Source organism: Arabidopsis lyrata (assembly GCF_000004255.2).
Source record: "Arabidopsis lyrata subsp. lyrata unplaced genomic scaffold ARALYscaffold_6, whole genome shotgun sequence".
Classification (NCBI taxonomy): Eukaryota; Viridiplantae; Streptophyta; class Magnoliopsida; order Brassicales; family Brassicaceae; genus Arabidopsis; species Arabidopsis lyrata.
The window spans coordinates 24,624,172-24,646,663 of NW_003302550.1; the positions used below are offsets into that span (position 1 = coordinate 24,624,172).

General features: G+C 39.2%; 6 protein-coding genes across 8 annotated transcripts; 3 read left to right on the plus strand and 3 right to left on the minus strand.

Annotated features, from left to right (window-relative positions):
• Positions 1 to 1,568: 1,568 nt before the first annotated feature.
• LOC9308994 lies at positions 1,569 to 2,808 on the plus strand. The gene is made up of 3 exons (XM_002872879.2): positions 1,569 to 1,680; positions 2,228 to 2,331; positions 2,417 to 2,808. Exons 2-3 carry the CDS (start codon positions 2,235 to 2,237, stop codon positions 2,560 to 2,562), a joined length of 243 nt encoding a protein of 80 aa, XP_002872925.1. The 5' UTR covers positions 1,569 to 1,680; positions 2,228 to 2,234; the 3' UTR covers positions 2,563 to 2,808.
• Positions 2,809 to 2,936: 128 nt separating this feature from the next.
• LOC9308995 (GRF1-interacting factor 3) lies at positions 2,937 to 4,686 on the minus strand. The gene is given in 6 exon segments (XM_021021121.1): positions 2,937 to 3,414; positions 3,506 to 3,782; positions 3,859 to 3,967; positions 4,071 to 4,147; positions 4,444 to 4,474; positions 4,476 to 4,686. Coding segments are annotated over 6 exon segments (672 nt in total). The 5' UTR covers positions 4,526 to 4,686; the 3' UTR covers positions 2,937 to 3,286.
• A 215-nt stretch (positions 4,687 to 4,901) lies between these two features.
• LOC9311079 (probable protein S-acyltransferase 12) lies at positions 4,902 to 6,961 on the plus strand. Of its 2 annotated transcripts, none has more exons than XM_002872880.2 (7): positions 4,902 to 5,292; positions 5,573 to 5,771; positions 5,878 to 5,969; positions 6,072 to 6,198; positions 6,314 to 6,399; positions 6,486 to 6,551; positions 6,629 to 6,961. In XM_002872880.2, exons 1-7 carry the CDS (start codon positions 5,104 to 5,106, stop codon positions 6,743 to 6,745), a joined length of 876 nt encoding a protein of 291 aa, XP_002872926.1. In that variant the 5' UTR covers positions 4,902 to 5,103; the 3' UTR covers positions 6,746 to 6,961. The 2 variants fall into 2 exon arrangements, 1 of the variants encoding a protein (XP_002872926.1); XR_002331072.1 differs by having other exon boundaries at positions 4,919 to 5,292; positions 6,294 to 6,399.
• Positions 6,962 to 7,072: 111 nt separating this feature from the next.
• LOC9308996 (heterogeneous nuclear ribonucleoprotein R) lies at positions 7,073 to 10,273 on the minus strand. Of its 2 annotated transcripts, none has more exons than XM_021021119.1 (9): positions 10,124 to 10,273; positions 9,084 to 9,532; positions 8,872 to 8,988; positions 8,628 to 8,768; positions 8,371 to 8,550; positions 8,073 to 8,274; positions 7,753 to 7,934; positions 7,567 to 7,652; positions 7,073 to 7,473 (listed from the first exon to the last, which is right to left on the minus strand). In XM_021021119.1, exons 2-9 carry the CDS (start codon positions 9,510 to 9,512, stop codon positions 7,326 to 7,328), a joined length of 1,485 nt encoding a protein of 494 aa, XP_020876778.1. In that variant the 5' UTR covers positions 9,513 to 9,532; positions 10,124 to 10,273; the 3' UTR covers positions 7,073 to 7,325. The 2 variants fall into 2 exon arrangements, with proteins under 2 accessions (XP_020876778.1, XP_020876779.1); XM_021021120.1 differs by lacking the exon at positions 10,124 to 10,273 and adding an exon at positions 9,942 to 10,115 and having other exon boundaries at positions 7,089 to 7,473.
• Positions 10,274 to 11,969: 1,696 nt separating this feature from the next.
• LOC9311080 (protein IQ-DOMAIN 1) lies at positions 11,970 to 14,593 on the minus strand. The gene is made up of 5 exons (XM_002874967.2): positions 14,140 to 14,593; positions 13,692 to 14,000; positions 13,369 to 13,614; positions 13,069 to 13,212; positions 11,970 to 12,976 (listed from the first exon to the last, which is right to left on the minus strand). The coding sequence occupies exons 1-5, from the start codon at positions 14,266 to 14,268 to the stop codon at positions 12,200 to 12,202; spliced, it is 1,605 nt and encodes a 534-aa protein (XP_002875013.1). The 5' UTR covers positions 14,269 to 14,593; the 3' UTR covers positions 11,970 to 12,199.
• Positions 14,594 to 21,219: 6,626 nt separating this feature from the next.
• Positions 21,220 to 21,817, plus strand: LOC110227266. Its single transcript, XM_021020959.1, has 2 exons — positions 21,220 to 21,265; positions 21,365 to 21,817. The coding sequence occupies exons 1-2, from the start codon at positions 21,220 to 21,222 to the stop codon at positions 21,805 to 21,807; spliced, it is 489 nt and encodes a 162-aa protein (XP_020876618.1). The 3' UTR covers positions 21,808 to 21,817.
• Positions 21,818 to 22,492: the final 675 nt, after the last annotated feature.

Consider the following 22,492-nt stretch of genomic DNA (forward strand, 5'->3'; position numbering starts at 1 on the left):
AATCTATATATATATATATATAATATGTATATATTTACGCTTCCAACACGTACCCGCTTCCTAATTTTTTTAAGAAACTCGCTTCTCCGCTTCCAAACGCTTCCCCTTCCACGTACCCGCTTCCGATTCCATGCAGCTTAGGTTAGAAATCCATAATTTACTAGTTACTACTATCCATAATTTACTATGTTTTTTTACGACACGACTACAAGCCATGACTCTTTTTAGGCCTGGACAAAATACCCAGAACCGAATAACCGAACCGAAAATCTGAAAAAAAAATTCGAACTGAATCCGAACCGATTCTTAAATATATCTGAATGGATCCTAGACCTCTTTACCCGAAAAAACTCGAACCGAATCCAAACCGAATCTAATACCCGTGGGTATCCGAATACAAATATACACCTAAAAATATTAGTTATATTTATACTTATAATACCCAAAATACCTAAAACTACAATTAGAAATCCGAATATACTAGGTATTTTTTGAGTAATTCGGATAAAGTTGGATATATTTGGTTAAAAAGTAACTAATGTTGTACTCCCTCCGTTTCATAATAAAAGCCGTTTTAGGTAAAAACACGCCGATTAAGAAGATCTACTTTTTAAAAGTTCAACCAATCATAAAAGAGACTGCATAATATAAATAATCATAAAATATTAAAGTAATATATAATTTGCATTGAAACTCGAAAACGACTTATATTGTGAAACAAAAAAACTTTATCCAAAACGCCTTATATTATGGAACGGAGGGAGTAGTTTTTTTTGGGGTAATTTTACTATTTTTAGATACTTTTGTTTATATTTGGGTAAAGAGTAACCAATGTTTTTTCGAGAAATTGAGTATTTCGGTTAGATTTGGATATATATATGAGTAAAAAACCCGAACCCGAAAATATTTCGAGTATTTTTTGTTATTTTTGGGTATTTTGCTTTTTTTTTATTAAAATATCCGAACCGATCCGAACCCGAACCGAATTTTTAGAATACCCGAATTCGGTCTCGACCCTCCTACCCGAATGCCCATGCCTAACTCTTTATCGAGCATTGTTTTTTTTTTAACGTCTAGATTTATTATTTATTGCGAATTATGAGAACTGTTACATATGGATTCTATAACTGACAATTCCTTCCGATCCTTATTAGATCAAGGACGGACGACACTTCCTTCTTCATGCTCTTGACGGACTCCTTAAATAATCTACGACATGACGACACTTCTCTCTTTGCGTAGAATCCTGGCGAACGGCTATAATTGTACATCGTTGGATATCTCATGCACACTTACCTTCATTAATCTGCAAATTTATTAATAAATCGCAGTACCTGGGGATCGAATCCAGACTTCTTGATATAAAAATATTAATTAATCCTTGATCAATGGGCCAAAACAGTTTATCTTCAAAAAAAAAAGTTGTATCTTAAAAAAAAGGAAGAATTTTTTGGTTTGTCTGGGCTAATAGTCAAATAAGGCCCAATTTAGAATAAAATCACATAATCGGAAGTGGCCCATTATAGCCCAATTTGTGTACACCACAATTGGAAACCCCTTTTGGGTAATTTCAAGTTTGACGAGAAACGTAAATCATACCAACGATTCTTCTCGAAATTTCCTGCGCCTCTCCTCCGTGTTCGTTCTGTTCTCCCTTCGTCGTCTTCGAAATCGATCCAGGTTAATCACTCTTCTCGAATCGATGCTTGTTTTGTGAAAGACCGATTCTATCAGATCTGTCTGATAATTTTTGTTTTCGTTAGTCGTCTGTGTATTTGTTTCGATTTTTGGTCTTCACGAGATCTCTGAATCGTTATCACGCTTTCTTCTGAAAAATCCGAAGCTAGCTGATATGTTATTTAGTGCGATTTAGGAAGAATATAACGAGATTTTTTGGTAGCAGTGATTTTCTTAGATCGGTTTTTATCAATTATGTGTGGGAAAATCACCATTCAGATGCTTTCATTGATTTATGTCATTTTCTTCGTCTCCGTTATGATTGGATTTTTTTTTGATTCAGCTGCTTAATTATGTAATGGTGTATGAGATTTATTTGCTTGGTAATGACTGAATATGCCTTGAAACTTTAATTTCAATTCCACTAAGTACTGTAGCTATAATCTGATTTATGTGGCTTTATCCAAATGTGATATTTGTGTCATGTATAGGTTTGTTTTCGCCTTCTTTTTTTATGGCTTGATTATGGATCTCTGTCTATATACTTCAGGTTAAGGATGTCTAGAGCTACATACATAATCGGTGCCCTTGCTGGATCTGCGGTAGTGGCTTACGTGTGTGACAAAGTTATTTCTGATAATAAGCTTTTCGGAGGCAAGTTTTGATTCTGAAGAACCTCGTAAGTTAGCTACTAATGATGTATCAAAAAGCTAAATTGGTTTGATCTGAACTCTCACAGGTACTACACCGGGAACTGTTTCTAACAAGGAATGGTGGGCTGCCACTGAAGAGAAATTCCAAGCATGGCCAAGAGTTGCTGGTCCTCCTGTCGTGATGAACCCTATCAGTCGCCAGAATTTCATCGTCAAGTCACGTCCTGAATAACTTTTGAGAGAGTGCTTTTGCTTCTGGTGCATCGTTCTCATTCGTTATGGATTCATTACAAATATTTGCTCTTTTGTGTTTGCTTTGAGGATCGGCTAATTGCTCTAGCTGGTTATGGTAATAATTTGTGTTGATGGATAACACATTATTCGGATTAAGCTTTTCCCGATGCATAACTTTTGTAAGGTTTCTTGATTTTAACGATAAATGAAATCGATCCAACAAGACTTAATTAAACTTTAAACACATTGATTTGGAATGTTTATACAGAATTAGAACCGAAATATTTTCCATTCGGTTTTGGTTCCGGCTGATTCTGTGTAAAATTTTTAACCAAAGATAATGTTTTGGTTTGTATGTATTTAAACAAAATGTTACTTTGACTAAAATCATCTCAAGCCTTGGAATCAATTTGCACACAAACCGGGAGGTAACTATCATCAGTTGAGTGTGATTCTAAACCGGTTCATACACCAAATCGAACCGGTGACTCTAATACCATACAACAACTTTAACAATACATGTGAATGTGAACCATTCCACATCCATCTAGGAACTGAAACTCAATTGTCTCAGAACCCTTAACAGAGACTAGTACCTGATAAAATGACAAAACTTCTTTTTATCATCGTGAAAAGAAAGTGAAAATGAAGAGAGAAAAAAAAGGCAGAACCTAATTAATATCAACAAGACAACAAGAAGCATCACTTCCTCTTCCTCCATCTCATTTTCCTTCAGTTTTTGCATCACCACCGCCATGTCTAGCGGCTGAGCCACCTTGCCCATCAGCTCCACTCTGGAGCATATTGGTCCCATCCTGTTTCCCTCCTCCACTAGTATCGTTTGGACCCGCTTTTGGTAGAGAAAAAAGGTGAAAACCAGTAATGTGATAATAAGTTCCAAACTGCTGTAAAACCTTGAAGAAATGTTAACTACAAATTACCGTTGTTTGCGCCGAGAGCAGTTTCCTGGTGGTGCATTTGATGTTGCAGTCCGTTGTTATTATTTAAACCTATTGGTCTAATCCCCATGTGCCCTTGCATAGCTTGTTGATGTAATTGTTGCTGCGGATCCTGAAATTGATGCGGGGTACCAAATTGCAATGGACCTCTTGGAGGGAAAATCCCGGGCGGTATTTGTTGAGCCATTCCCGCAGCTTGTTGATGTTGCTGCATGAAGTAGCTTGGTGGTGGCTGCATTGCTGAAGGATGAGGAGCCATCTACAAAAACCAAACACACAAACTATAAGAACAGAAATGCTTTTTCTTTTTTTAACTGATCAAAACAGAAACTTACTGCTTGGGGAGTCATGGCCCCTGGTGTTAGTGTAGCTGGTGGTGGCTGAGGTTGAGCATCCGCAATTGCAGCGAGATACATCAAATTCTTTTGGAGAAGAGCTTGATACCTGAGAAATTCAAGAATCTTATATTATTATTAACATTCCATTTACCATCAGAGAAAGCTAACAACATAGCTCGGGATTGTATCGAGACAATTCCCACACTTACTGAGCACATTCCGCAAGTTTACCGAGGTTCTGATTTTCTAAGATCGCCATTATCAGCTTCTTGTTCTCATCAAGATACTGCAAGAACCAGCAACAAGTGACTCACTGTCAATATGTCATCTTCACAATCAGATTCTAAGCTTCCCAATCTCATATTCATACAAATAATCTGCCAAATTCACTCCAAACATGATTATCCAATTCCAGTAAAAATGACACTTTAAAACAAATCATACTCAAGAAGGAAACTTCATTACAACAGTTTAAACTACTCAGAAACATCATTACACAACCAAATTCAAAGCTCCCATGGCCATAAACAGACATATGACTAAAAAACCAAAAGACAAAAAGATAGAAAGTAAAGTAAAAACCTTTTGGATCTGTTCGGTAGTGATATTGGTGGGGCGGAAATGAAGGAAGAACCATCGGAATCATCTGTGGAGATTGCTGCATCTTTATAATTCACCAATCAAAACACTGAAACAGTGAAACCCTAAAGTTTCTTCTCACGATTATAAAAAAAAAAAAAATCCAAGTGATAGAATTGTTTAAGAGCCCAATGCAAACCAAACTGATGCAAACGAATATTTTGGATTATCCTGAAATTTAAGACTTTTGATTTGTTTGAATTTCGCCGACGAGGTTTCTGGGAAATTTTAAAGACAAAAAAGTCCTCCAAACAATTAAATTTGATTTGTCTCCCCCCACCGAATAGTACACGTGGCACCTTGTCTGATTATTCGTCTAGTCCACGATAACCAAAAACGGCAACATTTGTGGCTGTTTTTATTTACTGGGCCTCTTAATGGGCCTTATAAAGAAATATGAAAGCTTCTGTGTCAAGAAGAAGGTTACTTTAAATATGTACCAACATTAGCTCCACGACGGCGATAAAATAACCGCCGTTGTCCTCCGAATCAAGCAAACTCCGATCCCTCCGATCCCTCACCGTGGCTCCGGATATTTTACGGCGGTTGTTCCCGGCTCGGACTCGAAGAGCTGTCCCGATTCTCCCTTTGACCAGGCTGGAGATGAACCTTTTCCGGTTCTGCTCCGGTCTGAAAGTCCTCGGCTATTTCATGATCCTTCTCGTTGTCGCCGTCGTTGGTGTATCTTACTACGCCGTCGTAGTTAGCACATGGTGGCCGATCTTGATCCGGAGCGACCATGGAGCTTTATCTGCCCTCGCTGCCTTAATCATCTTTGTTTTTCATTTCCTGGTAATTTCCATGTCTTATCGTTTCAGATTAGGTTTTGTTTCTGGAATTGAAAGTCTAGGGTTTTTGCTACTTAACCCCTAAACCTTAAACTTAGGGATGTGCCATGAAACTTGTGTCGCCATGAGAATGAAAAATGCAATGTAGTTTGGGGTTAATTCATTAGGCTTGAACCACTTTAGACACATAATCATTGTTATAGAAATTCAATTTTTTTAGACTCTCTCAGGTTAGATTTACAACTATATTTCTGATAAGATGATGCTTGCTTGGTCCTTTGCAGCTGATAATGTTGTTGTGGAGCTACTTCACAACTGTTTTTACGGACCCAGGTTCTGTTCCCGAATATTTCAGAAGAGAAATGGGAGGTGGTGACAATTTGGAGGCTGGTACTTCGACAGATCAAGGAGCTTTTGGCTCTTTAGGTTATTGTACCAAATGCCGGAATGTTAAGCCGCCTCGTTGCCATCATTGTTCTGTGTGTAAGGCGAAATCCGTTTTGCTACAATGTTGTGCTTAGTAGTGAAAACTCGCAATGTAAGGGTTTCTAGTACGAAAGCTTTACTTGATTCGTGTTTCCTTATGCAGGTCAAAGATGTGTTCTCAAGATGGATCATCACTGTGTATGGATTGTAAACTGTGTTGGAGCACGCAATTACAAGTTTTTCCTTCTCTTTCTGGTAAAAAACTCCTTTCCATTGTAATCTTATGGTTCTTAAATGGTTTAAGTGAGCATTGGGATTAGTTGATTTGCTGATTCCTTCTCCTTTAACGATTTGTAGTTCTATACTTTTCTTGAGACAATGTTGGACGTTATAGTCCTGCTTCCTAGCTTCATTGAATTCTTTAGCCAAGCTATAAAGCATTCTTCTTCTCCGGGTAAACTGGCCTCCCTCGTTCTGGCATTTGGTGAGTGTTAACTGTTCTTTTTCACGCTCTCCTTTTCCCAGAAAGTGCTTAGCTTTTTCTGGGGGTCTCATTTTCCGTCTTTATGTTTCTTACAGATTCTATCCCCTTGATGCAGTTCTTAACTTAGCGTTCGTTCTCAGCCTTCTTTGTTTCGTAGTCATGCACCTTTCTCTTCTCTCATCCAACACTACTTCAGTCGAGGTAAAGTCTAATATGTTTGCTTCTACAAACAATCTAAAGCTTGAACATACGATTCTCTTCTCTGAATCATCGTCTTTGTTTCTTAGATGCATGAGAAAAATGGAGAAGTCAGATGGAAATATGACTTGGGAAAGAAGAAAAACTTCGAGGAGGTGAGTCCTTTTGTTTTCATCATTCCATGAATCTATAGTTAAATTGATACGTTTGTTATTGATGTCTTCTTGTGAAGGTTTTTGGGAAGAAGAAGGCGTTTTGGCTCCTCCCATTGTACTCTAAAGAAGATCTCGATAACATGACTTCCCTTCAAGGCCTTGAATTTCCAACTCGTTCTGACATCGACCCTTGATTGAAACAGAATCAATCAATCATTGTCGAAAAAGTCTTCGGACTACCCTCCAGTGTGTAGATAACACTCTTCTCGAAGAGAATTCTGATAACACGTTGTTGTTGTATTAATGTAATTGATTTGATTCATTTCTTTACTTGTTTAAAGTCTAAGTTCGTTTGACATCTTCAGACTGTAATGTTATGCGACCCAATGATAACTTGTTGTATACGTAAACAACCTGGCCATAACAAAGTTGCACAACGGCTAGATGTCATAGACTATCTTTTTTGTTTTTAACACTAATCATAGACTCTCATTTAGAAAATTCTGTATAAGAAAAAGAGCAAAAAGAAACCTGATGGATAATTGAGAAGAGTATTATTCAGAAGAGAAAAAAAAAAGTCTCATAATTTAAGATCAAATCACTCACCCTATCCCCCAGCAGTCTCCATATCAAATCGGAAACCGTAAGGTTTCGATTTCATATTTTATAACACATGAGAGAGAGCTTTTAAAGTTCTCCAAAGAAACAAACTACAAACAAATCCCAATACACCTCTCCTTTTCTTTTTCTACTTGCTTATTTTCTCTATGGTTGCTAGTAGGGTCGGTACCTTCGGCCTCCTCTGTTACCATCATGTTCATGACTGTTATCTCGGCCTGACCCTCCACTTGATCCGTTATTCCGGTCAACTCTTCTGGGTCGTGCTGGTGGTGCTGCTGCCATCTGCATACCAGGCTGTTGCCTGCACAACAATCCATATTGGTTATTAAGCGAATGTAAATATGAATCAATAGAGAAGGATCAACAACTTTGGTTACAAGAACCATCAACTTACAGAACATAGCCAACTCGGCCATCGGGAAGAAGCATTGGAACCATTTGCATCCCTGTTGGCATTGCTCCTCTACCATATATCATTGGCTGCTCAATGCAAAATTAAACACCAAACGTTACACACAAAAAAATGGCTGATAAGACTACTTAAGGATGACAAACAGCTCTTTCTTAGAAACATATATACCTGACTAAAACTACCGGCAATACCCAAACCGGCACCCATAGCACCATAAGGAGCCGCAGCAAAACCACCAAACGTGGGATGCACAAAGGGGGCAGGATTAGGAGCAGCGCCATAAGAATAAGAAGAAGGGTCATGCTTCCTTTCAGCCTGGGGTTTAGCAAGCACAACTTCTAGTGGTTGACCTGTAGTTTGCAAGTTTGTGGAATGTGATACTCAATAACATCTCTTGAGATGAAAAAACAAATGCCATTCGAGAGAAAGTGAAAGCATAATGTTCATAATACTCAATAGCTGTTTTTTAGATGACTAAAAAAACTTACCATTGACTTCATATCTCTCAGTATCTTTGACAGCCTTCAATGCACTAGATCTTTCAGCATAGTGGACAAACCCAAAATCACGTTTTCCACCCTTTCCAGGTGGCGTAACGATTTTTGTCACTTCTCCATGCCTCTGAAAGAGTTCCTTTAGCTGCTCTGTTGAGGTATTCTCTGGAATATTCTTGACATAAAGGGCTTTCACCTGAGTATATAGCGCAAAAGAGATTTTTCAAAAAAGTGCCAACTTGGTCAGGAGAGAGGATTTGCAGATTGACTAAACCCTCTATTTAAATAATACCTGAGCAGCAGCAGCAGAATGCTCAGGAGAGCTTTTTGGGTCTGCCCAAGTCACAGTTGGAGCGTTACCCTCAAGCTTAAAATTAGAATCTATCATTTTCTGCCTTGAATAATCAGCACATGCATTGTTATAGTATAAAACAAATGCAAAACCACGGTTACGAGTGGTATTTGCTGGGTCCTACAAGCAACAAGAAGATAATTAGTAAGGCTTAAGTAAGATTAAGCATGGCAATCAGATTGATTAAGTCTTCTTACTTTTATGAGCTCGATGTTCTCCACTCCAGGACCAACATTCTCTATGACTTTTCTAAACTCATCCTCAGTCCAGTTCTTTGGTATGTTACCAATGAACAACCTATTCTTCGTTTCGGAAAGAGAGCATCTTATGGTTTTTCCCTGAACAAAAATCAGATATAAGTTAAATTAAAGTTGTTATATAAGTAAAATGTAAACTAGCAATGATTGATAAACTTAAGCTACAGTTAGCAGTTGAGATTGCCTTAAACTCTTTACTGTGCAAGTCCTCAATGGCCTTTTGTGCAACATCTTTCGTTTTGAAGGCTACAAAAGCATAGCCTTTGCTATCACCAGAGTCCCTATCTTTCATCAGTCTCACCTAATAGAAAAGAAGTTAAAAGTCAGCCGTAAATACAGAACCAACAAAGAGCATGATGCTGCTAGATGAAAGACATAGATTATTGTAGTTCCAACCTCGAAGATCTCGCCTATTTCTTCACATAGATCCCTCAGGTCCTCTTCTCCAACATCCCTCGGGAGCCCGCCAATAAAAACTTCAGATCCATGAGGAGGAAGTGAAAGAAGATGGGAATACTTTTCCCTTTCTTCCTCATCAATAGGAGATGCTGGTTTCTCATCATCATCTGCGGTCTCGATATCAATATGGTTGTCGTCATCTTCAGCAATTTCCTCCTGAGCTTCCATATCCCCTCCTTTTGTATCACCATAATCTTCCACGTCACGTTCTTCGGCATTCTGATTGCCACGGTCATCATCATCTTCGTCTTCTTCTTCCTCCTCTTCATACTCTTCTACTTGTTCCTCCTCCACTTCATCCTCCATCTCACTGTAGCTACCCTCCTCGAAATCAACACGGTCATCATTATCTCTAGCGTCTGACATGAGGTTCTTGCAAACGATATCTGGTCATCCAATAACCATACTCTTTTAACCAGGAAGAATCACTGAGATATGATATAGAACCATACACCAAAAAAATGTACAAAAAGAGAAGCAGAATTGGGTAATATAAGAAGAAAGCTGCTCTTTTTCGAAGAAAGGATGTATCAAACTTAAAGTTAGACTCTTTTAGTGGCAGGGAAACAGAAGAAATGAAGTTCATTGCTACCATGAAACAAACGTATAATGCGATAAATATCAAAACTTTGAAAAAGAGCAGACTTTTTGTGATTCCAGATCCAAATTCAACTTATAAAGCAGTCAAATTGATAACAGAACGAATCAAGTCACACCCGAAGCAACCAATGAAATTAGAGATCGTAACTGACACATCTCTCCAGAAAACAAAAACCCAGAAAGCAAATAACTCACCAGCTTCAGCTCAGAAATAAAGGTAAAAATCTGAACTTGAAACAGTCTGAGAAAGAAACTAGGGTTTATCCATTTTTTTTTTATGGGGGAGGGTAACAAAATCGAAGAAGATGAGAGTAGTCTACGAAACAACCAAAACAAATGTATAAGAAAAGTAGAAATGGAGAATTTTCTCGGCATACCCGACCGTGTTTGTTTTCGAATTGGGGAAATTGGTATTTCGTGTTGGGAAATTAGGGATTTCGCTTCGGTTGTCCGACGAATACTGTTTTACTCAAAACAAACTTCGTCGGCTATTTCTCGATCTCCGGTGGATGATGAAGACACTCCTTACCCACTCGTGGGCTATGATCTCATGTAACCACCGCACACTAACCCTAAAACAAAACGCTTTTTAGGCCCATTACATTTTATATTGGGCCTTCAGTTTCCACGAGGCCCATTCAAATATTCGTGATTTTGCCAGCCCTGCCGTTTTCACCGAGGAGATGAAAACTACGTGTTGTTTCGCATCTCTGGCTTAACTACTGATATTCAATTATCTACTATACATTTTTGCAGCAGTTTTTGGGTACCCAAATCGGGTCAAATTTGTTTAATTTTGACCCGGAAATCTTCAATCGGATCTTTCCTTAAATTTTGGCAAAATTAAAAAACGAAAATAATTAATAAAATCTAAAATATATATACTTTCTCAACTAATTACTATATTTAAACGCTTTATTTATGGTATATTCTCCACGATTTTTATAGATAAAGAAATCAAATATGATGATTTAATGCTAATATAACAAATTTGCATTAATTTCCTAAAACCTCTCTACCTAATTTAAACATAAATATATGATTCTTATTTCACTTTTATTTGATCTTATATTTATATTATTTTAAATTATTATAAAATATATAAATAGTTAGTAAATTTTAGTTTTTTTTTTTCTGCATATGTTACAATTCAAATTTTTTAAAACGGACATATATTACTCAATCGATGAATAAAAATATGTGTGTAATCTATATTAACATTTTTAAGAACAAATTGAGCATTTAATCATGTCGTTATTTTATTCAGACCCGAAATTGAGTCATTCGGATCTTTCTTTAATTTTTACAATTATCTAAAATGGGACAGTATATCACGGGTGAAATCCTAATTAGTATTTTAAGATACAATTATAAATTGTTTTTACGGGTTGGTCCAAAAACACACACTAATTTAAAAATATACATGGAAACTATTTGAAAGCAACTTTCAAATTAACTCGAATTATATGACATTTAAATAAAAGTGTTATTAAAAAAATAACAAAATGATGTTTAATTTCATTTTAGATTATATGGTTGGACGGGTTTGGGTCAATATTAATACGAGACAATATACCACAGGTGAAATCCTATAAATAACAAATCAAAATACAATTATACAATCTTAAACACTAAACAAAACAAATACAACTTAAAATTTTTTATTTTAGATATAACGCATGTGATCCGCGGTATACAACAAAAAATATTATACACAATAAATTCATCAATTTATAAAAATAAAAAAATCAAATAATTAACCCGCGGTGTACCGCGGGTCATATCCTAGTTTAATTCAACATTACATCTTTCAAATAAGCTGATTAATAAATACATTACAAGTTGACAAGAATTGAAGAGTGATAAACACAGCAGTGGTACAAATAATACAGATGAAAAAACATCAAAATTTTGAGTCAACTTAATAGATTTCAAAGTGTTTGTTTATTTGATTTAGATTATACTTGTATTTCAGAAGCATTTAATTTATCTTTAGGTGGATTAGTGGATACGGAATTGTGTGTAACGTAGAAGACAAGACTGATCATGTAGGAATCATGTCACATGGGTAATGTTCTTTGCTCGTGCCTCAAGTTGCAAAGTTGCAGCCTTTTTTTTTTTATGGTCATTTCTTAACAACTTCACTTTCGTTATTGTATACTAATAAATTCCATATGACAGCTTGATAAATTTTTGTTAGCATCCTAATTGCAACATCTAAAGAAAGAAAAATGAACATTTATATAGAGATCAATTAGTAAAGACAACATTTTCCAATTTTCATTTATAAGCTACAAATTCACACACACACACAAAATTACACACCGATCTTAAAGATCATCAATAAAAACTAAAAAAAGTCATTGTCCTTTTTGTCAAAATATTTTTATTTATATATAACAAAACAAAAGGAGGAAAAAATCATGACCGGTTGATTTGGTTGGATTATGGAATCATCTTAACCATCGCCTATAATCGCTAGTAGAAGCAGGTGATATCTCTCCACCACCACCAAGAGACTCAGTACAACAAGAAGAGTAATTTGATTGTTGCTCCAATGCACCCAATTGTGAGCCTCCTATACTTTTGAAGCTTGGACTCCTTAAACTCTGACCGTCTATTTGCTGTGGCAGCGGTGGAACCGGAAACGAAAGCCGTTTTCTAGCTGACCCGATACGTTCTTTCTCGGGTGTCGAAGGCCGTTGCCTTGGTGCACTTTGAGACCGGATTCTAGCCTTTGCGGATTCCGTAATGGCCATGTAGTTTGGCAACGCAGCATTTGTAGCAGTAGTAGTAGCTGTAGAAACGCTATAACCACTTCTTGCAGTGAAACTATAGTTAGATCTCAAGCTAGGTGTGTTTGATGTGTAGTTGTATGCTGACCGGTCATCTCTTTGGATCCGTGGACTGGCGGATCGGATTTGTATCGGTCTAGATTTAGCGGGAGACGGTGTAGCTGATGAGAAATTGTGTTGTTGGTAATGATGGCTGGTTCTTGATGGTGAACTAGGCCTTTGATTACGGCTTGGACTGGCACCGGTTCTCGAGTTACCGCGGGTTAAATACGGTTGAGAAGTATCGATTTCCACGGTTTTGTAAACTGGTGGTACTCTTTGATCCGTTGAAGCTCGTTTATCCCACGGTTTAGAAGCCATCCATCGGTCTAACCATTTCGGTCTCTCTTCTTCATCCTCGTCTCCTGTAGAATAACTACCTCTTGTTCTCCGAACCTTTCATCGAAATCAAACGAAATTAAGCACTGAAACGAATGAAAAATATCGGCTTTAAAACAAACAATTGATATGATTTCTTTTCTTCTAACCTGGTGAGAATAAGCTTGTGATAAACTATTGTTACTCTCTCGTCTCAACGCATTGTCTCGTCTTTGTTGCAACATTGCTTTCACTTCCTCAATTGTGTGTGGTCGATCATCCCAATCTTCCGCAATGCTGCTTCCTTCTCTTGACTACACAACAAAAAATCATTTTAAAATGTTAGCTTTATATAGTTGATGACGAAAAAAAAAAAAAAAAAGCTTTATATAGTTGATTGCTGAAACAGAGCAAAAATGGTCCCTAAAACAAAGCAAGAATGGTGTCTGAAACTTATATAGATCTCTCACCATAGATCTTCTGTCTGAAATGTCTTGAAGATAACGAGATTCAAGTACACTTTGAGTGTCGCTGAAGGCAGATTTGCGACTACCGTCGTGAGACAAACGTTTACGTTGGTCAAGCACACGAGATTGGACGCGAACCAGAGCTTGCATACACCTTAAAGTCATCTTTGCTTGTTTCCTCACATTGTGACCTCTCACAAGTGCTTGTAACTTCACAAGCCCTTTCAATGCTCTTAATGCCCTTCTTGCCTATAATTCAAAACTAAATCCAATTACTGTTTAATTACTAATTAATCAACTGTAGTTAAAGGGAGAATTTTGCTAACCAGATAGCCTCTGAAACCAGTTTGGATTACAACAGCTGCGTAATCTTCTCTTGCGGTATAAGTCCGTCTTGTAAGATTTAGTAACTCCATCGTCGGAGGAGGAGGATGAGTTTCCGATGCGGCGGAGAAGGTGGTGGGCGGTGTAGATGCGGTGTATCTCTGTTTTGTAACAGAGGATGAAGCGGTTGGGTTGATCGTCGTAGTATCTGTGGATTTCTGTGCCGGAACTTCTTTTCCGACGCCGGAGGTCTTCACCGGAGAGTCATGATTCGTCGGTTTTCTAAATAACCACCGTTTCTTCTCTTTCTTCTGCAGAAACAGAGCATATGAATTTAAAACCAAAAAAAAAAAACAGAAAATCAAGAAACAGAGCATGTGAATAAAAAAAACAAGAATCTTTGGAGAGAATTAAGTAACAAGATCTCGACATTAAACAAAGCAGACGAACCTTGTCTTCATCTTCGTCGACTGCATTACCGTGAGCATTGTTGTTATGTTCTTTCTTGGTGGGAGATCGGAAAGCTCGTTTAACGGCGGTGAGCCAAGAAGAAGAAGAAGAACCTGACTTCTTACCCATTGGTGATTAGGTCGAATTTAAGATTCTAAACAGAGTCAGTCAACACATTGTAGTAGTTATGTTCCTGTTTTGGGACATAGAATAGAGGATGAGATTTGGTTTATAGATTCTTGCGCAGAAATGAGAGAGAGAGAGAGAGAGAGAGAGAGAGAGAGAGAGAGATTGGAGGAGGAGGAGGAGAGTGGTGGGTGGATCTTGGGAAACAGAAATGTCAATAAATTTGGAAGGTTGCTTAAGGGAGACTTCTGACTCTGACCACCTCTTTAACTGCGACCATGACAGCGATGACTCTTCCTCTTCATTTACTCTCAGTCTCTCTCCACTTCATTTATTTTTTGTTTTTGTTTTTTTACATTATTATTATTATATCATGTACCTACTTGCATTTGTTGTACATTCAATTCTAGAGAAATTTGTTGCTGTTTAATTGGAAAATAGAGTTTTGTTGTTTTGGGAGATATATATATAACCTCCGTTTCATAATATAAAGCGTTTTAGATAAAGATTTTTGTTTCACAATATAAGTCGTTTTCGAATTTCAATGCAAATTATATATTACTTTAATATTTCATGATTATTTATATTATGCAGCTTCTTTTATGATTGGTTGAACTTTTAAAAAGTAAATCTTCTTAATCGGCATGCTTTTACCTAAAACAACTTTTATTATGAAATATAGGGAATACTTTTTTTCTTGGTTCACATTATGCATTATAAATTCTATTTCAAAAAGTTTTTAAAAGACCATTTTAAAAAAAAAAACTGTCTTTTCCCCAAGCGTCTCCATCCACGATCGTAGACATTTTCTCAAATCTCAATTGTTTTTGCCGGCATCGGTCTCACCGGCGTCGGCCATCGTTGTTCTCTTTTATTTTCTTTTTCTGATACTTGCAAGTTTCTAGTTTTATTGGTAAATCATGGCAAATCGAAGGTTTTCAATCCATGCTCTTTGCCACATTAAAATGGCGGTGATCAAGGTTTTCTGTCCAATGGTCCCAGATCATATTATAATCTTGTTTTTGCTTTAATTTCTGATTTGGTTGGCCAATCAATTCACCCTGATTCCACCGATACTTTTGACACTCATCTCATGGATGTCTCTCGTCCCATGTTCTGTCGATTCGCTTGAATCGTAATGTATTATCATATCTAAAGTTTGTTTCTGGTGGCCTGTCTCACCGGCGTCATCTCCGGTTTTCAACCGATGAATTTTCTCTGACATATGGTTTGGAGAAGTCATTTGGGTATTTGATCTGGGAATCAGTAGACAAACTTTCTCGATTGAAGGCATTGGCCGCTGTGACAATATCCTCTTTCTAAGGACACGATCCGATGATGATGATGATGTTCCCGTTGTCCCTCGATCGAATTATTCCGGTTTTATGGATAAGGAAATCATGGTCAATAACCGGCAACGATGGGTAGAGAGTTATGAAAGACATGATCCATAATTATTTCAAGCAACATATCAGCGTGTTTGTTTAATCATAGTGATGCGAAAAGCATTTGGGAGTTTCATCTATAAGATGATAGCCTTTTACGAGTATATGAAGAGGGGACTTAACAGATTTCATATGTTGCCTGTAAGTCTTCCGTTTGGAAAGCAAGGTTACTTCCACTTCTTCATCAAAATTATGTTCAATTTCTTTTATTTAGTTCAATGTTTGTATTTGAATGATTTTATGTATCATGTAACACATTTATGATATAATATAATTGATTTGCTGTTAAAAACAAAAAAAATTCTATTTCATGCTTTCCAATATTTGGGTTTGCGGGTTTCTCAAGATCTGTATGCATAATATTATTCCTTTTTTAATATATGAATTTTAATATATGCTTTGCATTATTTAATAACTTCCAAGTTTCACAAGGTTCCAATTAAAACTAACCATAGTTCAAAAAAGTTTTATATGTCACTTAGATATATCTATATGTTTTATTTAAAATAATAATTTTTCTCTCTATTGATCAGATCCATATGTCATTTTTGAGTGGGACCAATATCCGTTAAAATTTAAGGTGTTTTTTATTTTTTATTTTTTGGTTTAAAATGTGTGTTTTGAATCTTTTGATTATGCATCATGTTGGCTTTGAATGGTTGTGGATGTCGGATTCACACACTCAAGTATTTTTATTAGTAGGAAAGATTATTCTTGAGGGACAAAAAATAAGAACGTAAAAGGCTTATGAATACAAAAATTGCTATCGTATTTCTTGCTCGAGAGGAAGATCCCCCTTACATGGTCATTGGCCTTTGTATTTATACATAGAGAAACGACATTAAAATGGCTAATTAAGTATAATTATTCTCTCTTAAATGTGCCCGTTTTGATCTTCGACTTTAATGCCTCAACGTTTGAATTTGAATTGACTCTGATCTTCATGGGCCCCGCCTTTTGGCCCAAATGTCCTTAAACTGATTCAACCGTGATTTCGATGCCGGACTCATGCCGAAATGCAGTCACTTCGGATTCTCCTTGTGGCGATACCCACTTCGACTGTTCCCTTGGCTCATGGATTCGACGGGCTTTATCCTTTATGGGCCTTTATCTTGACTACGTGGCAATCTTTGGTTGGTCCCGGACTTCTGGTGCGGGATCCGACACCAACAATTAGCCCCCCAAGTTCTTCGAAGTGTCATTCCAATTCGGAGGACTTTAAATGCTTTAAATGACCAAAGATTGCGCTCGAGAATCTTTCTGATTTCCCGCCGAAAATCTCATCACTCCTTTAATTTCGGCACTAGCCATTTTTACCCGAGTGACATATGTCATCATTATGACCGTATATTAATTAATTACTATTAAAACGGGAAAAAACCTTCCCACTTCCCACACAACTTCCGAGGCGGTTTCATCATTAGTTTGTGTGAGGTAACTTCTTTTCACCATTACTTTCTTCTTTTACTTTTGTGCTTTAATCAAAACTTCTCTCTACTTTTCTTCACCGAACCTCTCTTCCCCGGATCTTGAATTTTTCATTTTTCTCCGATGACTTCTGATTCTGAGAGACCTGAATCTCCGTCTTACGATGAGAGGCGCTCTAGTAATGATGAATGCACTCGTCCTAACGATATTGCCGGTCCTCATTACAAATCCACCTGTACTCTTCAGTCCCTTGAGCGATTAAAGGGGCTTTGTCAAATTTCTCCTGGAATCATAGCGGAGGCGCAAATAGCCGATCCTACGGAATCCCCGGAGAACCACCGTGACGGCTACTTTTGTGTTTACGAAATCTACTTCAAGGGCTGCGGATTGACCTTCCCCCTTCCCGAAGCCCTAGTTCGATTCTTGGCGGCTCTCGAGATCGCTTTACCTCAATTAACTCCCAATCTCCTCCGAACCATCCTCGGGATTATAACCGTTGCGGCGGAAGCGGACTACATTATTGGGGTCCCCGAACTGAACGAACTTCTAAGTGTGAGAAGTTCGTCAAAGAAAACAGGATACTTCTCGGCATACCCAAATGCCAATAGAAACGTCATCTCGCACCTCCCGAACAAGGATGAAAACTGGCACCATCCTTGGTTTCTGATTAAGAAAACTCCTGCTTCGATTGGGAATCTTTCCGATGTACTCCCATCGAAGTGGTCTACGAAACCTGGTAGAGACTAGGTCGTATATTCCTTTCCTGTTCATTATTATTTTTTTACTGACCAAATTCATTGTTTCATTTCGCAGCTCTCATTGCTTCAACTCTCCCGACTGAAGAATTTGTCAAGTTCTTCAAAACAATCCTTGAAGGGGAAACCCTTTGGAATTCTTTCACCCTGGATCGGTTTGTCGAGGCCAACCGAAAACTCAGGATGAGTCCTCCCAATCTACTTCATCGTCTTCCGCCTCCTCCCTCAACTCAGGGAATGTCAGCTCGGGCCCTTACTGCCCAGCGTAAGAAACTCTCCAAGCTGATAGCAGAGGCTTGTGATGAAAACAAGGCGTTCCTTGCGGCCGCCATTGACAAAAAAGATTACAGCAGGACCCTGCTGGTTGATGATAACAGCTCCGAGGGAGCCAGATCCGTTGCTCCTTATAGGTTAACACCTCGTCGCGAACGTCGTGACGAACGTTCTCCTTGGAGAGAGCGATCTCCTCGTCGTGATTCTCCTCGTCCTTCCCGAGACGATTTCAGCAGTGAACCACTTAAGAATTTGGTTCGCAGGAAGAGGGACAAGTCATCCCGTAGTGACTCGTCTCCGCGAAGGGAGAAATCAAGGGCCCGGACTGACCGTTCACCTCGATCATCTCCTCCCACTGAACCAATGGGTCCTCCCCGTCCTGTTGACATGTCTTCTTCTTCTCAGCCCGACAGCGAAAAGACTGCTCGGAGTGCATCTCCTAAAAAGGGAGACTCTGAATCTCGAGATGCTTCCTCGAGGTTAAAGCCCGTTCTTGTCCCTTAAGTCAAATCGCTTTCAGGTTTGGTGATTTACACATATTCTAACGTTTTTGTTTCTATTAAGATTCCAATTTTTACAACTCTTCCTTCTTCGCAGCTATGGAGAAAGAAGGCAACGTCTTCCGATGCTTCAAGACCCGATCGGGTTCGATCTTGCCAGATTTCGACAAGTGGCGCCCTACGATTCGTGAACGCTATTTGCTTCACGCGCATCACTCCTCTCGGGTTAGTTCCGTTTTTGTTTTTTTTTTATATTGCATTGCCATTCTGCGAACTGACTCGCCATCCCGGGTTTATGTATAATGCCAGGCTCACGGCGAACTTAACGACATGATCGAACATTACGAAGGGTTAGTCATTGGACGGGAGAGGGAGATTGACATGTGGAAGAAGAAATTCTCTGCTCTTGAGGCTGAACTCAGTTCTTCTGCCGGCTCCAAGCACGATCTGGAGGACAAGGTCGACAGTTTAACATCCGAGCTTGCGCAGATAAAGGGGGAGCTGCAAGACCAGTACGATCGGAATTACAAACTCCAGGATGAACTTTCTAGTGTTCAGGGTAGACTTCATGAATCCGAATCAACCGCCGATACCCTGCACAACCAACTTATCGAGCTTGACGCGAAGTACAAGGCGCTAGCCAAGTTGCGTGATTCCGAGTTGGCAAGGTCGGCATCGAAGGCCAGAAAGGAGGTTAAGGGACGCGGGATGGAGTTGATCCATGGGGCCATCCGCTTCATGCAGACCGAGAAGGCTAGGTCAAACTTGGAATCAGACATCAAGGAGCATGAGAGCAACCTGATTCTGTTGGATCAAATCCATGAAACAGATTTCTCCGAGGAGCAAGAAAGGACCGAAATATCAACTAACCTTTCTGAAAAACGGAGTCGCTTGGCAGCTCTTCCCACTTTGACCTTCAGCCCGCATGACTTCGAGGAATTCTTTACTGAATCACCTCCTATAAGTGAGTCGGGTTTAGACTGGGCAGGTAACGCTTGACTCCTGACGCTTACCACCCTTTTCTTACCTTACGTTTTTTTTTTTAAAAATTAACTGGAACTGTCCTTCCCAGGCTCAAGTGAGATGGAAGATGTCGTCCCACCCGAAATTCCTGTGACACCGGAGGTCATCCCGGAGGATGGTTGTACTGTGGAGAGCGGACCAGGAGTTTCATCTGACCAAGCACCTGCCAAGGAGGCGAATGAAGCTTCGACAGTTGAGCCGGATTCCGAGGTGGCTGTTGCTCCGTAGTGGCTGTGTCCACTTTAAATTGGGAATTGTCCCATTAATTTTAAGACTTAATTTCGAACTTGTTTTTGCCTAAGGAGGCTTTATTATCTCTTTTGAACAAGATATTTGCCTGAGGAGGCTTTTAAACCTTTCTAGGTTATGACCCCAAGGGGGTTTGGTTAAAATTATATGCGGGTTTGCAAAGTCCGCTTTTAACCTTTTGTGGCCTTGTGGTTATGCTTTCGAGATTTTTAGGCTGATCAGACCTTTCTCTTTAGAATGCGAGAACTGAGCTCGGCTTAAAGCGAGTTCCCCACTTCGGGTTTAGTCAACTCGATAAACTTATTGGGCTTGGGCCTTAGAAACTTTTGTAGTTAATGCGACGGTTGCTCTTTCCCTTCTTATAAGTAAGGAAAACAGCTCGTCTTTAATGCAATAACTGCCTTTTCTCGATTTTCCAAAAATGGTTTAAACCACTCGGACACACTACCATTATTGGATTTATAGTTCCAAGACAAACCCTAAATCATTATAAATAAAGGCTTACCTACTTCTAAGCTTTATTTAAACACGGTTTTAGCATCTTACTTGAGAAATATTTCAAGAATGGAAAACGAAAAGGTAGCCCCTGTTGATCCCGGCAGCCCACTTTTCTTGTCCGGCGACGGCTTTGAACCGGCCGGCGTTCTCTTCCCTCACGCCGTCTTTCACTTTCCTTCAAAGGAGAAGAAAGAGGCTTGCGACTTTATTGACAAGGTAAATATTTAAAGTTTTTGATTTAAAAACTTTTTGTTTCATCTTATTCATTCATCTTTATGCTAGGTTGCCGACAAGCACCGTCGCTTGTGTGAAGAGAGGCAACGGCTGGGCCTCAAAAGGCAAACACTCGAGGCTCGCATCGCTCGGGTGGAGAGGAAGATACGGGCCTTGGAAAGTGATCCCTTTCAATGGGAATGGCGGAACTTTGACTCTGTCGCTGAGATCCCGAAGATGCTTCGGATGTATCTCCACGCTAAAGGAGTCCCGGGTCCCGTGAACGCCCCGGTCCATGCCGTTCCATCTGACAGCGAAGAAGAAGACGAAGAGGAGGCCAGCACCTGTCGGAAACGCGTTCGGGATCATCCCGAAGTGGATGCCAAGAACAAGTCGTCCACTTCGAAGACTAAACCGGCGATGAAGGAGCCTGTTCCTGAGCCTCTACCATAAATGTTCTCTAACTTCTTCACTTATCTTAAACTCGTAATGGGCTTCGGCCCCTTTTTATTTATGGAAACATTTGCAACTTTCCTTTCTTTTCAACTATTCTCGGAGATGCGTCTTTTAATGCAGGATCTGTTCGAGGGCATAAATCTCTCCGCGAATCACTCCATTCCTTGGATAGAATCCGCAGCTTGCTAGGGATATGGGGTTCCTATAAATTATAGTTTCAATTTCCCTTTACTCCTCACCATTCTTTTTATTTTAGTAGGTATGGAGTTCAATCTTCGCTGTTCAGAATCTATGCCCGACTTCTCCAGAATCGGAATGATAAACGAAGATGCTCCAAATGAGCCAAGCAGGCAGCCTCCACCACTTCACGGCTTCTTAAGATCTCAGATCCGAGCCCCATGTGCTTTGATCAGGGATCTCCCAATCAGAGACCAAGGAACAGCGATGGCATTCATAGAGGCACTCACGCTTCAGCATCGGAAGCTTACACTGGAAAAGAGGAGACTCCGGAAGAGAATTAACCGGATGCAACGCAGGCTTACTACAGTATCAAGAGATCTCCACATCCTTGAATCTCACCCCGGAGAATGGATAGAACTCGGAATCTCTGACTTCGCTCGAATTCCAGACTGCATGTTGTCAATCCTTGACCTTGCTGGCCAAGGAGTCGAAGTGTTCTGTTCGTCAACAAGATCTCCATAATCCGAAGTGTACGATGAGGGACATTTTGCCTTATTTGCTTGAATAAACGCTCTTTTTCCAATTTCTTATATGTTCGCGTAGCCGAACTTTATTTACTTCGCTTGTTCGCACAGTCGAACCTTTTCCTTTAATACAGAAATAAAACAAGATTTTTTATTAATAGCTGAACTCGTTTCTGAGCTGCCTACGTACCCATTTCTGGATCAAGCCACACCGTAGTTCATGTACATAAACAATGCATGTAGCTTTAAACATAAAACTTCTTTAGGTTGATCACATTCCAAGGTCGCTTGACCGGATTCTCTTCCAAGTCTTTCAACCTATAAACACCGTTCCGAACCACTTCGGTAATAATGTAAGGTCCTTCCCAATTAATACCGAGTTTACCGGCACCTTCTTCTTTTTTGTTGTCAAAGACGCGCCTTAATACATAATCTCCCACGAAGAACGGCCTACTTTTAACCTTAGAATTGTAATACCGGGCTGCTGCCTATTGGTAATTCTGGATCCGAATTAGAGCTTGATCACACCTCGAGTTGATTTGTGCAATGGTCCAATGATGTCCATTGACCACCTCATAAACGGGTATGGGGCGGAAATGGAGGAGAATAATTCCGACGGTTGATGGATCAATGGTGCATGGAGTTGGCAGCGCTTGCATCTTTGGGCGAACTTAACACAATCT

Excerpts from the sequence above, each read along its gene's own strand:
- LOC9311080 (XM_002874967.2), bottom strand. The coding sequence starts at position 14,268 with ATGGGTAAGAAGTCAGGTTCTTCTTCTTCTTCTTGGCTCACCGCCGTT. Across the intron at positions 13,213-13,368 it reads TTTCAGACAGAAGATCTATG|TCAAGAGAAGGAAGCAGCAT; the intron begins GTGAGAGATCTA and ends TTTGTTGTGTAG. Across the intron at positions 12,977-13,068 it reads CACAAGCTTATTCTCACCAG|GTTCGGAGAACAAGAGGTAG; the intron begins GTTAGAAGAAAA and ends TTTCGATGAAAG.
- LOC110227266 (XM_021020959.1), top strand. The coding sequence starts at position 21,220 with ATGCAGGATCTGTTCGAGGGCATAAATCTCTCCGCGAATCACTCCA. Across the intron at positions 21,266-21,364 it reads TCTCTCCGCGAATCACTCCA|GTATGGAGTTCAATCTTCGC; the intron begins TTCCTTGGATAG and ends TTATTTTAGTAG.
- LOC9308994 (XM_002872879.2), top strand. The coding sequence starts at position 2,235 with ATGTCTAGAGCTACATACATAATCGGTGCCCTTGCTGGATCTGCGGTA. Across the intron at positions 2,332-2,416 it reads TGATAATAAGCTTTTCGGAG|GTACTACACCGGGAACTGTT; the intron begins GCAAGTTTTGAT and ends GAACTCTCACAG.
- LOC9311079 (XM_002872880.2), top strand. The coding sequence starts at position 5,104 with ATGAACCTTTTCCGGTTCTGCTCCGGTCTGAAAGTCCTCGGCTATTTC. Across the intron at positions 6,199-6,313 it reads CTCCCTCGTTCTGGCATTTG|TTCTTAACTTAGCGTTCGTT; the intron begins GTGAGTGTTAAC and ends CCCTTGATGCAG. Across the intron at positions 6,552-6,628 it reads AGAAGAAAAACTTCGAGGAG|GTTTTTGGGAAGAAGAAGGC; the intron begins GTGAGTCCTTTT and ends CTTCTTGTGAAG.
- LOC9308996 (XM_021021119.1), bottom strand. The coding sequence starts at position 9,512 with ATGTCAGACGCTAGAGATAATGATGACCGTGTTGATTTCGAGGAGGGT. Across the intron at positions 8,989-9,083 it reads AAATAGGCGAGATCTTCGAG|GTGAGACTGATGAAAGATAG; the intron begins GTTGGAACTACA and ends CTTTTCTATTAG. Across the intron at positions 7,935-8,072 it reads TGAGAGATATGAAGTCAATG|GTCAACCACTAGAAGTTGTG; the intron begins GTAAGTTTTTTT and ends TGCAAACTACAG.